The following is a 17,378-nucleotide window of genomic DNA, read 5'->3' on the forward strand; positions in this document are numbered from 1 at the left end:
AATGTTATTATAATATGATTTATGATTGGGGCACATATTCGAGGCGAAAGAGTGTGCCTATATAATATACAAACATAGGTGTAATCGTGCGTACAATATTAGGTATAGTCATAAAATATTATCGTCAACAAATCACAGCGGGAATTAATATAATAATTTATCAGTAAATTTTAATTAAGCGTGTGTACCTATGTAATATATTGTGTACAATATGCACGCGCTTAAATATTATATTCGGCGAGAACTGTCAGAACCGATAATTATCGGATATAGGTTCTAATTTGTACACGTAGAAATAATCGATTCGGAAACATAATGCTTTGGGTAGGTAGGTAATATTATTATATTATCCGACAACTCTGCGCGTGGATTATCACGACTGGCCGAGGACTGCAACAGGTGCAGTTAACGTCACCCCGAGTCCCGTCTATAGACGATATTATTTTACACAGTGGGACGTATTATTGCGTTATATATTTAATAATATATTTTAAAAATCGAAAAAAGTATATGCCTGCATAAAATATATTACTACAATGTGTATACTTTCTTTTTTATACGTATAGCTATACTGCAGTGTCGTGTTAGACGAAACGAGTTATGTATTTAATCCCAAAGAATTGAATTTTTTTATTTCACGCGTTGCACAATTTCCATATTGTATACGTGTGATATCTATACGATAGTATTCCTTAAGATATCCTCTTTTTACAAAATCTTATTTTTTTTAAAATCGAAAATTAATAGCCATCATAGACACCTGAATATTTTTCATCAAATATTTAATAGGTATTTCCTAGGAATTGATTCTATTCAGTGGCGAATGCTGACTCCGATGTATGGGCATGCTCATTTATCACAATGGATTACAGTTCTATTTAATACATATATAAGACTTTTATTTAATTAACATTAATTATATTACTTTAATTTTTATTATATTATTACAAAATTCATTGACGAAGCGCAACCGACTGAGCATGCCTTGGGCGGTTAGTACCGCGACTAAGTACGCCAGAAATAGATGACATTTTTGTCATACATAATGATTTTCTTAAATACATAATATTATATTATTGATGACAAAATAATTTTTGCGTTTTTATTAATTAGGTACGTTTTTATTGTTAAGCATACGCCGAAGAATAGCCCAATCATCACCAATCATCTCACCATATTTGTATACACTAACTCACCTGAGTTTCAATAATCCCAATAATGACGGTGAACAATTTCGCTGATGAGTGATGTCCTATTCATTTCTTTATAATATTATTATCTATGAATAGGTATGATAATAAATATTAAATATTATATATACATTGCTCTTCCGTATTTGAGGGGCAATGGATGTATCACCATTCCTTCCAGCGTCCCATTTGGAAGCGAGCCTAGTTTTTTTTATATGTTTAAAAATGACAAATAAAAAAAAAAAAATTCTGAATTCGAGGTGTGAAAAAAACCATTTATACATAATGAGTTATGTCAGACAATTTTAAACGCCTCCTTCTCCTCTTTCAGGGTATATTTGCTTCATAATTTCCGTGGCACACTTACGCATATTTACCATTATTATTATTATTATTATTATTATTATTGTATTTGTTTTGTACAGTAGGTACGTTATTTTGAACTTTTGCCCAAAAATCGACCCATGGCCGGGGGTCGTAGTGGGGGATATAGAGTTGGGCGTCTAAATTTGTCAGATACTACTAGAGCTGCTCGTCGCACCGGTGAGGATCGGTAACGTCCCGATAAAAGCCAAAAGCCGTTTTACTATTATAATAATATTATATTATTATAAGATAGAAGGCCGCGTGTCGGCGACGGGCGAATGCGCCTCATCGTCGTCATCGTCATTACCACAGTAATCGCAGTAGAATAATAATTAATGTTCAATAATACTATAAGTGTACACATATATTATATTAAATACTATGTACAAATACTAAGTTGTGTGACGCACCACATCTTACCGTAATAATCGTGTAAAAATAACAAAACTGTTAATAGCTGCAATTATATAATTATTATCATATTATAATCGCATAACATATTATACCTAATATTATATTATACCGCGCGTGTGACCATCATGGACCAAGACGAACAGTGTCTGGCGCCGCAGCTGTGCATCCGTTGCCTGTCGTCGTACGACCGTGGCCGACAAGTCGCGGTCGTGTCCAACTCGGACGCGTGCACGTGCCCCGACGACGAGACGTGTCCGCACAACAAGAAGACCGCCGCGCTGCAGCTGTTGGTCCTCAGGAGAAAAAAGTTTGTTCCACTTGTCTCGATATAATATTATTATAGTGTAATCGTTTTGGCAAACGTTTTTTTAATTTTTTTTAGCATTTATATTTAATTTGATTTGATTTACCATTGCTGCAGGGCGGTCTCATCGAGAAAAACTCGTAGGGGGGGAGCCCTAGAGGTCTATTTTATTGTACACTTAAAAATTTACAATAATGTAATGTAATGTAAAATATTATCGAATAACTTTCCGCCTTCGGGTAATTATATAACAACTATTTCTGAATATTAATATTTTCAGCATAAATGTCCTATAAACCATGATAATTTTAAGAACAGCTAAGTTAGGATACCTAGCGATGTTTCAAATGTATTGTTAACTTTTAAAAAAGGAAACAAACGAACCCGACTAATAGGCAACTATAAAAGCGGACAACCTGTGGGTGCTAACTGCTTAGCTATACGCTTAGTTTCTTTATAGCCGATCATAGGCACGAAGCTAACTCAACTTTTATAAAAAAAACATACTTATTGGTAAAATCTATTTTCCTACATTATTATTATTTTAAAGCATATTCTATGCGTCGTTCTATTCTATTTGCCACATCCTTATTTTTCATTCTTGTTGGGCCAAAAACCAACCACTCTGTCGTTGGATGTTACAACTCACTAGTAATTATGGCGTTTATTTTTATTAAACAAATAAAAAAGTCCAAATCGTTGACGAGTTTGAGTATTTGATACACGATCTATAGAAGGGAAATACTAAAGAGGATGCATAGACTATTAATTTGGACAAATTTATTTATTTTTGATAGTTATTAGTTATTACAGTTCATAGGTTCCTAACTTATTTTACTAGATGGCGCATTTGATCTTTTAATACATTTTCACGGCACACACAAAGAAATAAATACCTACATCATATTATTTTTCAACGATACAAACAGGACGAATACCTAGTCATTCCGCGTAAATCCAAAACATAAATAATCATCAGCATATTTACGTATAACATTTAAAGTTAAACTCTTATCACTTGATGCTTACTCAAGCTACACTTCATAAGACAACAATTACAAGGCACACTTGAACAATTTCACGGCACAATTTTGTGCCATGGAACAGCGGTTGGGAATCCCTGGTTTATATTCACAATATCACGTGCAATAATGCATTATGAAAACAAAGTTTTTAAGTAAAAAGAAGTTGATAAACCATATTACCATAATATTAATGTTAAATTGTTAAAATTCTATAATTAATGGTATTCTATATTCAAAAGATTAAATGGTTTTTATGTTATTTTATAAAAAACGGTTTTTGAGTGGATTATTTATATTATGAATAAAAATTTGTATGTAAACATTCCTCTGAAATTAAGTCATATTCATGCCACTGGCAGAATACTTTTGTAAATCAAACTTGATATACCTACTATTGACCAGTGGCGCTGCATAAATGTGAAGCTCTAACAGGGATTGACGATGACGAAGAGAATAATATTATTTTGTAATTGTATTTGATGATGATTTAAAAACGACCACCACCCACCCTTCAAATACACCATATATATTATATCTATGCATACAATAATTGACTTGGAAATTGTTTTTCATTAATTGATTGACCGTCGTGGGTTTTTAAACCCATATTGCTGCAGGATAAGTTTGCAACATCAGCAAACGAACAACGAATCAAACAAGACCATTGCAGGCCGTGGTGTAGAGGAATCGGACGAAGACGACGACGACTGCTCCTCTTCATCTTCGTCGTCGTCGTCGTCGTCATCGAGTAGCACTTCGTCCTGCAGCTCATCCTGCAGCAGTGGCGACACTACTACGTCAGAATCCGAATCCGATGGGTCGCGGATTACCTGCACGTCTGCGAGTTCGTCGCAATAACACAGATTTGTTGTAATATATAGTTAAGTTTCGTTTTGAAAAAGTCATTTAATTTTTTATCGTAATCACAAGTACAAAACGTCATATAGTACAAAAAAATATTATATGCATATAGTAAACGGTGGTGTGTACATACCACACATTAGGCATACATCACATTGTAAAGGTAGTATTGGCTGCAAGTTTAAAGTTTATTTCTTCTTTCCAGATTTGCTTTTCTTCATGCTGTTGTCTCTGCTGCTACTGCTTCCGTCGCTGCTACTGCTGCTGCTGCTGCTGCTGCTACTGCTGCCACTGTCGCTATCGTCGCTGCTGCTGCTGCTACTGCTGCTGCTGCTGCTGCTGCTGCTGTTGCTGCCACTGCTGTCGCTGCTGGAAGAACCGTCACTGTCGCTTTCTGAGTCTGAAGAGTTTACATTTTTCTTTTTCCGTTTCGCGTCTTTCAGTTTTTTCTTCGATTTTTCCTCTTTTGAGGGCCTAAAAAGATGCGTCGTTATTCGGTTAGACAATATAATATATACCGTGGTTGTGTAGCCAAGGGGCTCGCTGAGGGGGCTGCAGCCTTCCCAGAAATTTTGGGAAATTTTAAAAATATCCACATTGTTTTGTAAAAGTATTAAATAAGGCGTACCACTTAATCTTGTATTAAAATTGTAATATGTATAAATATTAAAAGTCTGAAATGTTATATTATACATATTCATTACGACATAAGCATACCAAACTTATGAGGGATTCTATAGTTAAGTAAGTTATTTAATAAATTATCAGCCTCCCATCCAAAGCAAAATCCTGACTCCGCCGCCACTGATAAATCGATAGTTATTCATTCGGAAATCGTTCAAAAATCAAAAATCACCACGATATTTGAATACCAAAAAAACCATGAACGATTTCTTCAATAAAATATATATAAACGAACCATGTAATCGAATACTATATTAGGTATACTAATTTATAAATAAGTATATAATTGTATATTAATAATTTAATTTTGCCACGTACTTGGATAAGATCATACTTGCGGGCCTGTCCTTGTTCAAATTCCTCTTGAGCAACGTCGTGCGAGTCGGACGGTCAGCAAATTTTCTCTTTCCCTTACACTCGAAAGTCCAATGACCGAATTCCAGGCACTTTTGACAGCGGACACCTTGTGGAGGTACATACAATCTACATGCATATGAAAATAAATTTGATTAATATTTACGTATAATGAATTTCACTGCAGTGCAGTAGTTGTATAGATAATAATATAATATATACTATATTGGAAGGTATGCTTACGGTTTTTTTTTCGGTATATGAAGTGGTGCCATTGCCCTGTAGGGATCTGGTGTTTAATCTATAAACGAGGTTCACCTCGATGAATCTGCAAACAAACGAATAATTATATTCTATAATTGTATTATATACAAATTGAACACAGCATAATTGTGTATACCTATATAACGTATTAAATATTATATATAAGAGGTCATTCATTTTCGAAATAACGATTATGGTATCTATATGTAGTAAAAATAGATACCTAACCCATACGTTTTAGAAAATATATACATTACGTATTACGCAAATCGTCATAAATTCGGTCTAATTTTAAACGGTTAAATTGTTCGCAAGTACGATAAGCGTGAAGGGTATTTTTTCGGTAGTTTTTTACAGCATCTCATTGGAATATTTTTATATAAAAGTTAATAAAGTATAAACTAGCAGCAAACAACAATGATCATATATATCATACTATTATTGAGTTATAACCAATGACACGAAACACAACAAACTAAAAAAATTCCAAATAGGGGTGGGGGGGGGGGCAACTACCACTACTTGCCCCCCTTAAATAGAGCTACACGCCTAAACTTATCGTTGGTTTTCATCATTTGCTACATTTCATCGTTTTTTTAAGTATATAATATACTGGGTAACTGCAATATATTATGAACTGCATTACCTATTAATAATAGATTGTTTATAATTTATGTCCGAGTACCTAGGTATTATAATATACAGGATGTCCCACGAGGATTTACCCATTGTCATATCTCCTGAGATAATAAACCTGTTTTTTTTTTATTAGACTCACAGAGACAAGGACTACGCATATTTAATTTTTTGGTAAAAAGTTAAAAAAATTATTTTTTATTTTTATTTTTGAAACATTTGAAGATAGTAATTTTATAGAGTTTATTTTTGTGAATATTTTGACGTTTCATGATTTTTAATAATTTTTTTAGTTTATATAGGTAAAACGGCAAAATATAGGTTTTTGTCCGGGCGACGAGTCCCCCTCTACGGCTAAAGGGTATACCCTCACGGGACCTAACCCTAACCCTCTCGGGACACCCTGTATAGGTACATCCAGTTAATGTGAATATTATCTATCAGCATGGTTACGAACGCGTATAACGATAACAGCCGCGGTCCTCCACACGGAATCCTGCAATATAACAATAATTATTATGATAATAAATAGTAAATTCCGGGCATTTCGTTGACCGCAAAATTCTTCGTGGAAACTACTAAACGTTTTCATCGCATACCTACGTCATAGTACGTGCACCGTCATATCAACATTGCGGATAATCATATTCTGACCCGACTCCGCGGGGTCAGACGACAATAATAATATACGATTTATAAATAATTTAGGTGCACAAAAAAAAAATGTACAACTGTATAAAATCAACATGTTATAATATTATAATTTAATTTATATTGTATATTTCAGTGAGTATACACTAATTATAATATTATTATGACGTCTGTTCGAGTGGCTACAATATTTTTTCATTTCTAGTTTAATCATCGATCTATATTATATTATAGTACATCAGCTATGACTAACAAATCTATAAAAGGTATATTGACCGACGAATCACAGATGAAAACTATATAACTATATAAGTTATAACTTATAACGTTTATGCCTGAAGGCTGAAGATCTAGTCAACAAACACAGCACGCACATTATGTATATTGTATACATTATATAATATGTAATATAATATATAGGTATATGTGTCCCAAAATCTATAGGTTCCTATAGTTAAAACAATTCCAATTTAAAACTATCAAAAATTCAAAACACTTTTCTTCTTGAAATAACCTTTGTTGTATGTGGCAACATATATTTAGGTCAATGAAACAAATAAGTTTAGACAACAAAATGTAAAATTAATTTAAGCAACCGAACGGAGAGATTCAGACAGTGTCTCCGAAATCGTGGTACGAGTGTGTACAACGTTAGGAAGACCAATATAATTATTATGTTTAATTTTTGCTTCAAAATAAAGTTTATTTTCATCATAATTACTATGTTGTTAAATAATATATCAATCAGCGTACAAAACACGCTTTCTTAAAACTTTCAGAATAGCCATTTTTAAAATGTAATAATTTTTAAATCAAGTAAACATTGACTAGGTTACAGCTGTTTATAAGTTTCCAGTTTTCTTGAAGTTAGGTACCGATCTACGTATAAGCATATAATAAAGCAAAATAAAAAAAAAAACCGATAGCTTTCGATGAAATGACACTTTATTCTAATGCAGTTTTTTTCATAAAATACCTTACATAATATCTACCTATCTATTTGCCCTTAGTTCATAAACTTTAGAACACGATTTAAAATGCATTCGATTTTCAAATAAACTGTAGTTTACTAATCACAATCTTAAATTATAATTTTAAAACTATAGTTAAAAATTTAATTAATATATACATATAGGTATATTATTATATATTTTTTTAATTTTTCAAAATTATTTCATAAACTATACCTAACATTTATAATATGTTCGTGAAGTAAAATATTTCAACTGGACAATGCTCTTATATTATCATTTATTTATGTATTATTATTAATGTTTTTGTGTATATCAGGATGATTTTTTAACTTTAGACACTTAATATTTCGAAAACTTCATATTTTTTATTACATTTTATTAGGTACTATCATTATTAGGTAAGGGTTTTTCCTTTTTTAAACGACAGCATCATACATCTTTAATATAATTTTACAAAGAAGAATTTTTTTGGAATGCTTTGACGTACACAAATCGTATAGTAGATTGGATATATAAGTCATGACTTTTTAGTAGGTATTTAAAGGTTAAATGAGCGGTGAACCAACATTTTGCAGTATATCGCCTTACGTCACTCCTCAGTCACTGTATAATTTATCAAATTTAGCTATTGTGTTTCAGTAGAAATATTAAATATTGAGTTTAAAAAATGTAGCTAAATTTTAACTAATATTTAGGTTATTTTTTTTTCTATTTAAATTTAACTAAAATAAAAATTAAATATTACAGAAATTTTAATTTTGACCATTTATCTGGTTTTTTGTCTTAAATTGCATAATAAACTAATTAAAATAAACATATATATTGCTTAAGTTAAAAATAAAAAGGTGTGACTTACATTTTTCTATATTGACGAGTTATTAATTAGTTTACATGCCCAGTATTGCATGTAGATTAAATCCATCGAAAATACGGACGCCACTCGAACGATTTTATAATTTACTAAATATTAATATTTTTTCATCTCATCGTCGACTCTATCGCCAAAAACCTAAACGGCTATACTTATAAAGCTATAAGTTATAACGTTTAACAGGTATATAATACTGAACTACATAGCTGTACTCATCCGTTCAAATAGGTACCAGGAAACAGACTTTTATGTTTTTTCAATTAATATGTTTGCTTAATATGGTCCTGGCAATGCATACCTAATATACAGAGTGATTCTCTTATTCACCATTCACCAAGCACGCTCCACCATTTTTCATAATTTTTTTGTACTACCATATAGGAGTGTCATCGTGAGGCGATGAAATCTTCTGTTTTTCAAACGATGAACCACCTTTTTACTGGAAATTATTTAGTGGAGAATTTTTTTTTTGTAAATGTTTATGTAGGTAATTTTTCAGTTATCAAAATATTTATACTAAGGATAATAATTAATAATCCTTAAAAATATAAACATTTGCAATATAATTGGATCTATTATTTATTATAGGTACTTGGACAATTATTCTTACAAACTATAAACATTAATAGAGTTTATCATTAATTATACTAACATCAACATATCTTCCAGTCTCATTATCATGGACCTATTATCGTTAGTATCCATAGTTAAATGAGTCAAAAGCTAAACGATCGAATTTTGATGTTGATACATCCAAATCTTCAGACAAATGATCCACTAAATAATTGACGGTTGAAAAGGGGGATTCACATTTGGAAAACAGAAGTTTGTATCTTCAGATGTCACTACTTTAGCTGTACAAAACTCTTAGAAATTTGAAAATATAGTCTTAAGGTATATTTAAAAATACCAAAAAGCAGATTTTTAATAAGCGCATTATTGAAGAAAAAAAGGGGGGCGAGCATATTTGGAGAATAATTACTCAGTAAATCGTCGTATAATCCCATTAATATTTTATAAAATTATTTTTTTTTCAACGTGTTTTGTTTAATTTAAATGAAAATAAAAATGTTTGTTTTGAAAATACTACCTATTTTTTTGGTTCATTGGGTCTGGGTGTATAGAAATCTATCTATAGTGACCTAAATAGGGACCAACTGTTTTTGCAAAACGAACCTTGTGAACCAGTGTTTTCATGCAAACAATGACGTTATAAATAGCTTCTGCAATATATAGCGTTAGAACTGAAACCCATCAATAAGGACTTAATTTTCTTCTTTAATTAGAACCTAGGTAGGTGTTATTTATTTGCCGAAAAATTGTTGTGAATTTCTTTTATGTCTGTATATAGATAATAATATTGCAAAGTGCATACACAACGTGTATGATTGTTATTTGTTCCCTACAAATCACCGGCGCTCATTATTCCAGAAAACACTATTGTTTTTGAAAATATTTCTTTTACATAATATTAACTATTATTAATAGTCGTTATAAAACATCATATTTGTAAAAACTATATTTTTTACTATTTTGTATAGTTATCATTTTTTTTAAAGTTTTTTACTAATTTGAATGACACATACATTTTTATAAACAAGAATATTATTTAGATTATTTCGATCCAATAAACTCAAATTATGAACTACGTTTATTAGATAGGTACTTATTAGTATTAAAAGTTTTGATAAGTAGAGTAGTAGACCAACATTTCGCGGGGACGTGCAGATATCCTTGTACTACTCCACTCGACGATTGTACTGCTTGAAAACACTTATACCTCATAAACTACTCGTCTAAAATTCAATTTTCATACTGTGTCAAACTACTCCAAAAAATATTAAACTTAGGAATAAAAAATGCATGCATTGTCAATTGTCATTAAAAAACTGTTAGTACCTACTTTTTGAAATACTGAGTGCCTTACGCGTTAAATTAAAATATTACTTTAATTAAATTTAAGCATTTAGACCAGTGGTTCCCAAACTTGTTTTCACCGCCTATTATTATTTGTTACAACTAGTTGCACACGTTGGATTAACATTGTCTATTAACCAAAAATAAGTAATTACTAGGACCACGCTTTGTGGTATCTAGTAATATGTATTATATTTATATATTTTATTTTTCTGTCAATATCGAACAATATTTCATTCTATTGTATGAAAAAGCCAAGTGCAGAACCTGCCACGCCAGTGTTAAGACTTAAAATACAATCAAAATAAAACTGATTTTTAAAAAAAATTATCTTTTTACAGCACATCTATAAAATATCATGGCGCACCCTTTGGGGAACACAGGTACCTACAATCTACATAATTCGGTGATTTAAAAATACATTTTTTTCAGTTCTTACTCAATAATTGCATACCTGTAAAAGAAATTGGCGGTTAATAATCTTTAAGGGGCGGACAATTGCGGTAGAATCGTTTCCAATAGGTACTAAGGAAATTCAACACCAACCGTTGAATATAATAAAATTGGCTTCCAAAACCGTAAATAATATAAGGTATTCAATAATTGTTGCTGATATTTCCATATAATTTTACTCTATAGGTACCTAGATATACCTAGCTATGTTATATGGACTTAAGTGTTCAAGCTGCAACCACAAGTCTTGCAAAAATCACCAATATGATAAAAGCTACACTATTTTGAGACAAAATACTATTCCTAAAAAAATCAAATTCAAAATTATTAAAGGTATAATTTCAAGGCCAATCTTACACTTGACTTTTAGATTCTGAGTGGAACGATGAATGTATTGATTTTACAATGATGTGTGTTTTATTTTTTATTTTTTTTGTGTCTGTGTACACGATAAGTAGTCGAAATAATGCTACGATTTTCAACTTCAGTATCTTGTTCGATCATAAAGTGAATATCGTTGGTGCATTGGGGAGTCAAAATTTAAATTTCCCAGTAGTTTTCAAAAGCGCCGGGAAAAACAAAAGAAAAATTAAGGAAAAACGGGAATTTTTACGCAAAATCGATTTTTCACAAAATTGAATTTGGTTTTTGGTGTAATATCAGTTGAAAAATATTAAAAATACATAGGCTCAATTTTTTTTTATAAGCATTTAAAGATCAAATTTTGACAAAATTTATCAAATTTTAATTTGAAAAATTATTTTGTAGTTAAAAATTTATAAAATGTTCAATTTTTGTATCTAAGAATTGAAAATTTATAACAAGATTCCACGTAAGTAATTAATTCTGTTACCAAAAAATCTAAAAAATACATTTACGCAGTTTATTTTTATAGTCATTTTAAGTACAAATTTGGACGAAATTACATATTAAAAACCTAGGATAACTATTTTAGTTATTTTGTTGTGATTGTATAATATTATTCGTGGGTACTTGAAACTTCTAAAGTATACTATTATATATCTATGATAGTACCACGGTTTTTTGTTGATGTATAACGCGTTATAAGTACCTAATAAATATTATGATATGATTAATTTGGAATTTATTATAGGTACCTAATATAATATTATGTCTTATACCTAGACTAACATACCGTCTCCGCTCAGAATCGTTTTTCTTATACAATGATATTATATCATTGAATTCAAATTTAATACCATCCATTATACAGTGACCCACTTGTAACCTACTGTACAGCAGAGCGAAATCCACTTACCCACCTTTTTTCATATACATTTATATTATTTTTAACGTCTAAGCTCGACATGTGAGGGAAAAGTGGACACGATGATTCGTAATGAATCGTTTGTTATGATTTTACTATAGTTTACGTTTACACGTAAATTATCTCTAAATAATTGTGTAAAAAACATAATTTCTTAACATGAACATAATATATATTATTTACAGTCAGCTGCAGGATTCCTATAACTAACATGCAGATGAAATTGATATTATATCTAATGCTGAATGATGTATGGAAAAAAACTGAATTAGTTTTGCATAGAAAGTACGATGTAGTATCTACCAAAACAAGATTTCAAAAAAATTAATAAAAATTATTATAGAAATTCGAGTTTTGACCATTTAGCTGGTCTAAATTGCATAACAAACTAGTCAAAACCATTTTTTACTTTCACATTTTATAATGCGTTTTTGATCAGTGGTGTAGGTACGGTATATATATTTTCATTTCTCTCACAAAAAATTATTATTTTTGTTATTCGGTTGATTAATTTTTTAGAATAGCTATTATAATTGTACAAATATTAAATGGCTTAAAATTTATATAAACAATCTAAATATGTTGAAGATATCATCACGGTAAATAATAATAATAATATACAAAGAGTAACAAAAACTTCAATTCCCAACGAATAGTATTATTTGAGTTAAAGCAAAATAACTAAAATAATTATTTTTTCTAATAAATTTAAATATTCAACATCATACATTTTTAAACTTGAAATCTCTATAAAAAAAACTATATGTATTTTTGAGATTTCAAATTCCTATAAGAAAAACACCTGAGGAACCAATTGTATTAAAATGTCAATCCATATTAGATATTAAAAAAAGTGGCCAAGTGGGTGTCACTATGCTGTACAGTAGGTTACAAGTGGGTCACTGTAATGGATGGACAGGATGGTGTTAAATTTGAATTTAATGATATAATATTATTGTATAGGAAATAAATTGGTGGTGATCGGGGGGAGAAGGTTGAGGGGCTAAGCCACCCCAAAGTCCATCAAGCCCCCTCTTTTTTTAGTTTTGTAGGATCAAAGCTCACATTGATGTTAATAATGTTGGTCCCTCCTGAAATTGTAATGGATTTCCGCCCATGAAAGAAATGTGTACCAATAAAAAATCCAAGATAAGATATAATTTGTCAGGTATTAGTGTACTATACACAACCCTCATATTTTCTATATTGTACAAATCGTTCAGCTGTCCGTGCATTGCCATTTATTAGACTGTTTTTCTATGTGATTTTAGTAAAATTATTGTGATTTTTATTTTAAAAATGCCGAAAGTCAAAAATGAAAGTTCCAAATTATGAAAATTTGTTGTAGAATTATAGTTAAAAAAATATGTGGTCGTAGTATGTAGCACACGCATTATCACTGTTGAAATTAAATTATAAATTTTATTTCTAAAATAATAATTAAATTTTTTTTTTTAAATTATTTATACAATCAGCCAATCACTGATATTTTTCAATAAATAAACATTTTTTTGTAACTATATTTTTGTGTCTATCTTATAAAAATTAAAATGCATATTTTTGAATATTCCAGTAAATAAAATGCATATTTTACAATTTTTTATTGCATACAAAATTATTCATCAAAATATAAAACCCCTATCACTATATTTATGCTGTGTAAGACTTAACATAAAGATTAATACAAGTCCTATTTTTTATTTGATTTTTATTTTATCATGACTCACAATTATCATCACAGACCTCAGTCAGTTCAGTCAGTATTTACTTTACTTGCACCACTAGACATTAGTACTACTGTACTAAATAAACATTTAAATATAGACAAAAATACAGGTATTATATATTATAATATATTAATGATAAATTATGATAGCTATTAATTGTACTTAATAATTTGTAATAACATTAAGGGGAAAAAAATATACAGACAGAAGAATGATAAAGAATGAAATAAAATGATCAATTACCTATGTTACATATAACATAAATGTATGAAATTAATTTTTATTTGTTTTCAACTCAAATTAATATTTTTGTATTACTGAGGATTTCAAAGATATATTTCAACTATGTCTTGTACAGATATCTTATTGAGAATAACCCTGGTAAAATATGATCTTAAAAATTAAATTACTATCACAATAATTTATTAAATTAATGTACACACAAAAAAAGTTAGTATTAGGTATTAGGCATGTAAAATATTTGGTTAATTTTTTTTAAATATATAACTGTTTTTACATTATTATTTGTTGAAACATAATATATATATCTTGGTAATACACAAATTACGAGTAGCAACTATCAATAGGTATTTAGTGACACTATAACATATAATCTATGAATACCTATAGTTATTGTTTATATATGTTTGTTGCTAATACTTTCTGATAAATAATATAATACATAATACCGCATAATACACCTCTTAAACATATTATGTAGATATTATATAAATAAATAGAAAATAAAATGATTTATCTAATAGTACAGGTAGTTCATGGTACCACACACAAAACACATTAATGTAATCTTAGCTGGAAATATGTCATATAAGTTGAATGCAAATTAATATTCCGTTTGAAATGTACAAATATCAAATTTAATCATTTGGAAGTTATGATACTTCTACTTAAATGCAATAAATATTACATTTTTAATTTAATAATATTTTATTTGTCTTTAAATTTAAGTTGACAAATTAAAGATAAAAATCAAATGGAAGAAAAATCACAAAATGTTAATCATCACTTATTTTTGAAACCATTATAATACAATATTATAGGTACATATTAATATTTTAAAATATTAAAATCGAGGGTGTGAATTATCTGTATCTAAAATATCAAAACCACTTAATACTAATTCAATGGCAGTTTCCAAGCTACCACCTCCTAGTCGCAATCCTTGAAGGTTTAACGGTTCATTGTACAGACCCATTTCTCTCATTACTCCTAATTGATGACTATAATCAACTGCTGGTGTAGTTGGTTGACTTTGTGTGGTATTAGGGATCACAGGCACATTTCCTGTATTTGCAGTTGATGTACTTGCACCACTAGTACTAGGCTGTTGTTGCTGAGTCGTTACATTTGCTATAGCTGTGGCCAGCTGTGCGGCAGTGATGGCATAAGATAAGTTTCTATTCAATGGTTGACTGTTAGTGTCTGATCCAGGGGATGAATCATCTAAATCTTCCATATCATCATCACTGCCAGCAGACATAGATCTGGCCAACACATCTGATGCCAAGTGGTTCTAACACATAATGAAAATACGTCCACATTAGTATAAATAAAAGAAGGCATTAAGGATTTTCAATAAATTTACCTGCACAACTTGATCATGAACAACAGCAGAAATTTGAATTGCCGCTAATGCCAAACTAGGATGAGTTTCCGCAAGGCGTTTCACCAAATCAACATCATTGAGTTTGGCTAATAGCTCAGGATGTTGTAAAAAAGTAATTGCTACAGGATCTTCACTCAATTCAGGAGTAGATGTAATAAGATCAGATAACATTTTGGCCTTACTAATTTTCATCAATGCACATTTATACGAAGAATTTAACGACAGTGAACGAAAAGCTACACCCAGTTTCACTATTGCCGCGGGGCTACTTTTATCAATATATTTTGGAGGTTCTGGCTCATCTATCTTTATTTTTTTGAATAAATGTACAGTAGCTCCATTGACAACATCATACATATAAATAGGAGTACGGTCTTCCATGACATTTCCGGAATAAACTATTACAAAATTATCTTCGGTCAGAGTGTTATCCTTTTCACGCATTTTGTTTCTCAATACGCTGACGGGCGATTGCAAGTCTATGTACATTTTTTCAGTATACATAGTCATTGTACCCAAACGTAACTTTACGTTAATCAAGGAAATCTCTGGCTCTTCACTTATCATGTTTCCAGCTAAGATACCACAGACAACACGGTAGGGTACAACCGACGATGACGCCGAATGTAATTTACACGTGTGAACCTAGTATAGTTGTAATTTTGTGTGTAATATGAACATTCAAAGATATTATAATATATAAATATAATAGATACGTACCTTCCTATTGGTGTGTGTAATGAGGGAGAACGTCTTACGAAAATCCTTTGAATTCAATAAGTAGGTTGTCAATTTCAATGAGGAAAACAAAACGATTTAACAAACCGAACAAAATAGTAAACTTATGTAAAATTAATGAAATAATTTGAAAATATAATAATAAATGTTTTTAAACCAGCAAACATAAAACAGTAAAACACCGATTCTGATTTCTAATAGGAGTAAGGAAAGAGGGAACGAGTAAAAGACAACAGTTTACAGTATTTTAATAATAATAATAAATATTAAATAATAATGATAGGCACATTTTATTATATTTTCAATGTTTTATCCATTTCGTTGTCCGTTGTTCGTGTTGTCTTGCGGTATAAGGTATAAGGTTACTTCTTCCAACACCGAAGTTATCTACCACCAGTCAGACCAAAGAGCTTCAACAAAGCGAGTTCCGTGTGATAACAAAATAAATGCGTTGTCCGTCATAATATTATACTTTTCCGTTTTGGCGCCAAATTAAACAATAATGGAAACGAATAAGTAATAACTGTATAGGTATACATGAACATTTCACTGAATGTATATTTTTCAATTCCTATACTTTATAACATTTTCAAAATAATTTGACTTGTCTTGATTGGTTTACGGACATTGGTGTCGCTCTGCTGTACATTAGTTTACAAGTGGGTCACTGTAATGGATTGTATAACATTTTAATCCAATGATATAGGTAATATCATTGTAGAAGAAAAACGATTCTGAGCGAAGACGGTAAGTCAGCCTATGATATTAGATAAGTATATTTGATGATATTATTATGTATTTTTTTTTTTTTCTATATTTGTTCATTGTAACGACCTCAAGGTCTTTGACAATGCTTATCACAAGTGGGTAGTAGGGAGATCATGTGATCTATTTATCTATGTATATATCACTATATGCATGATACTACCCCCCTTCTCCAAGAGGAGACATGTGCGGTCTTCACTCCCAGTGGAGTGGGACCTAGTTGGAAACCGGATGACGCAATCGGACGACAGCACGGGAAAATGGTGACT

At 30.4% G+C, this 17,378-nt stretch overlaps 3 protein-coding genes across 3 annotated transcripts; 1 reads left to right on the top strand and 2 right to left on the bottom strand.

Annotated features, from left to right (window-relative positions):
* The first annotated feature begins 1,640 nt into the window (after positions 1-1,640).
* On the top strand, positions 1,641-5,432 carry LOC100569648 (corepressor interacting with RBPJ 1). Its single transcript, XM_008179928.3, has 3 exons — positions 1,641-2,277; positions 3,917-4,179; positions 4,366-5,432. The coding sequence occupies exons 1-2, from the start codon at positions 2,096-2,098 to the stop codon at positions 4,155-4,157; spliced, it is 423 nt and encodes a 140-aa protein (XP_008178150.1). The 5' UTR covers positions 1,641-2,095; the 3' UTR covers positions 4,158-4,179; positions 4,366-5,432.
* On the bottom strand, positions 4,186-9,053 carry LOC107882312 (zinc finger CCHC domain-containing protein 10). Its single transcript, XM_016800510.2, has 4 exons — positions 8,580-9,053; positions 5,442-5,526; positions 5,163-5,327; positions 4,186-4,634 (listed from the first exon to the last, which is right to left on the bottom strand). The coding sequence occupies exons 2-4, from the start codon at positions 5,471-5,473 to the stop codon at positions 4,349-4,351; spliced, it is 483 nt and encodes a 160-aa protein (XP_016655999.1). The 5' UTR covers positions 5,474-5,526; positions 8,580-9,053; the 3' UTR covers positions 4,186-4,348.
* Positions 9,054-14,243: 5,190 nt separating this feature from the next.
* Positions 14,244-16,622, bottom strand: LOC100161991. The gene is made up of 3 exons (XM_001944109.5): positions 16,327-16,622; positions 15,586-16,251; positions 14,244-15,513 (listed from the first exon to the last, which is right to left on the bottom strand). Exons 2-3 carry the CDS (start codon positions 16,171-16,173, stop codon positions 15,064-15,066), a joined length of 1,038 nt encoding a protein of 345 aa, XP_001944144.1. The 5' UTR covers positions 16,174-16,251; positions 16,327-16,622; the 3' UTR covers positions 14,244-15,063.
* Between the last annotated feature and the right edge of the window lie 756 nt (positions 16,623-17,378).

The sequence above is a fragment of the Acyrthosiphon pisum genome, chromosome A3, assembly GCF_005508785.2.
Source record: "Acyrthosiphon pisum isolate AL4f chromosome A3, pea_aphid_22Mar2018_4r6ur, whole genome shotgun sequence".
Taxonomy (NCBI): Eukaryota; Metazoa; Arthropoda; class Insecta; order Hemiptera; family Aphididae; genus Acyrthosiphon; species Acyrthosiphon pisum.

Excerpts from the sequence above, each read along its gene's own strand:
- LOC100569648 (XM_008179928.3), top strand. The coding sequence starts at position 2,096 with ATGGACCAAGACGAACAGTGTCTGGCGCCGCAGCTGTGCATCCGTTGC. Across the intron at positions 2,278-3,916 it reads TTGGTCCTCAGGAGAAAAAA|GATAAGTTTGCAACATCAGC; the intron begins GTTTGTTCCACT and ends ATATTGCTGCAG.
- LOC107882312 (XM_016800510.2), bottom strand. The coding sequence starts at position 5,473 with ATGGCACCACTTCATATACCGAAAAAAAAACC. Across the intron at positions 5,328-5,441 it reads CATATACCGAAAAAAAAACC|ATTGTATGTACCTCCACAAG; the intron begins GTAAGCATACCT and ends ATATGCATGTAG. Across the intron at positions 4,635-5,162 it reads GCAAGTATGATCTTATCCAA|GCCCTCAAAAGAGGAAAAAT; the intron begins GTACGTGGCAAA and ends GCATCTTTTTAG.
- LOC100161991 (XM_001944109.5), bottom strand. The coding sequence starts at position 16,173 with ATGATAAGTGAAGAGCCAGAGATTTCCTTGATTAACGTAAAGTTACGT. Across the intron at positions 15,514-15,585 it reads TTCATGATCAAGTTGTGCAG|AACCACTTGGCATCAGATGT; the intron begins GTAAATTTATTG and ends ATTATGTGTTAG.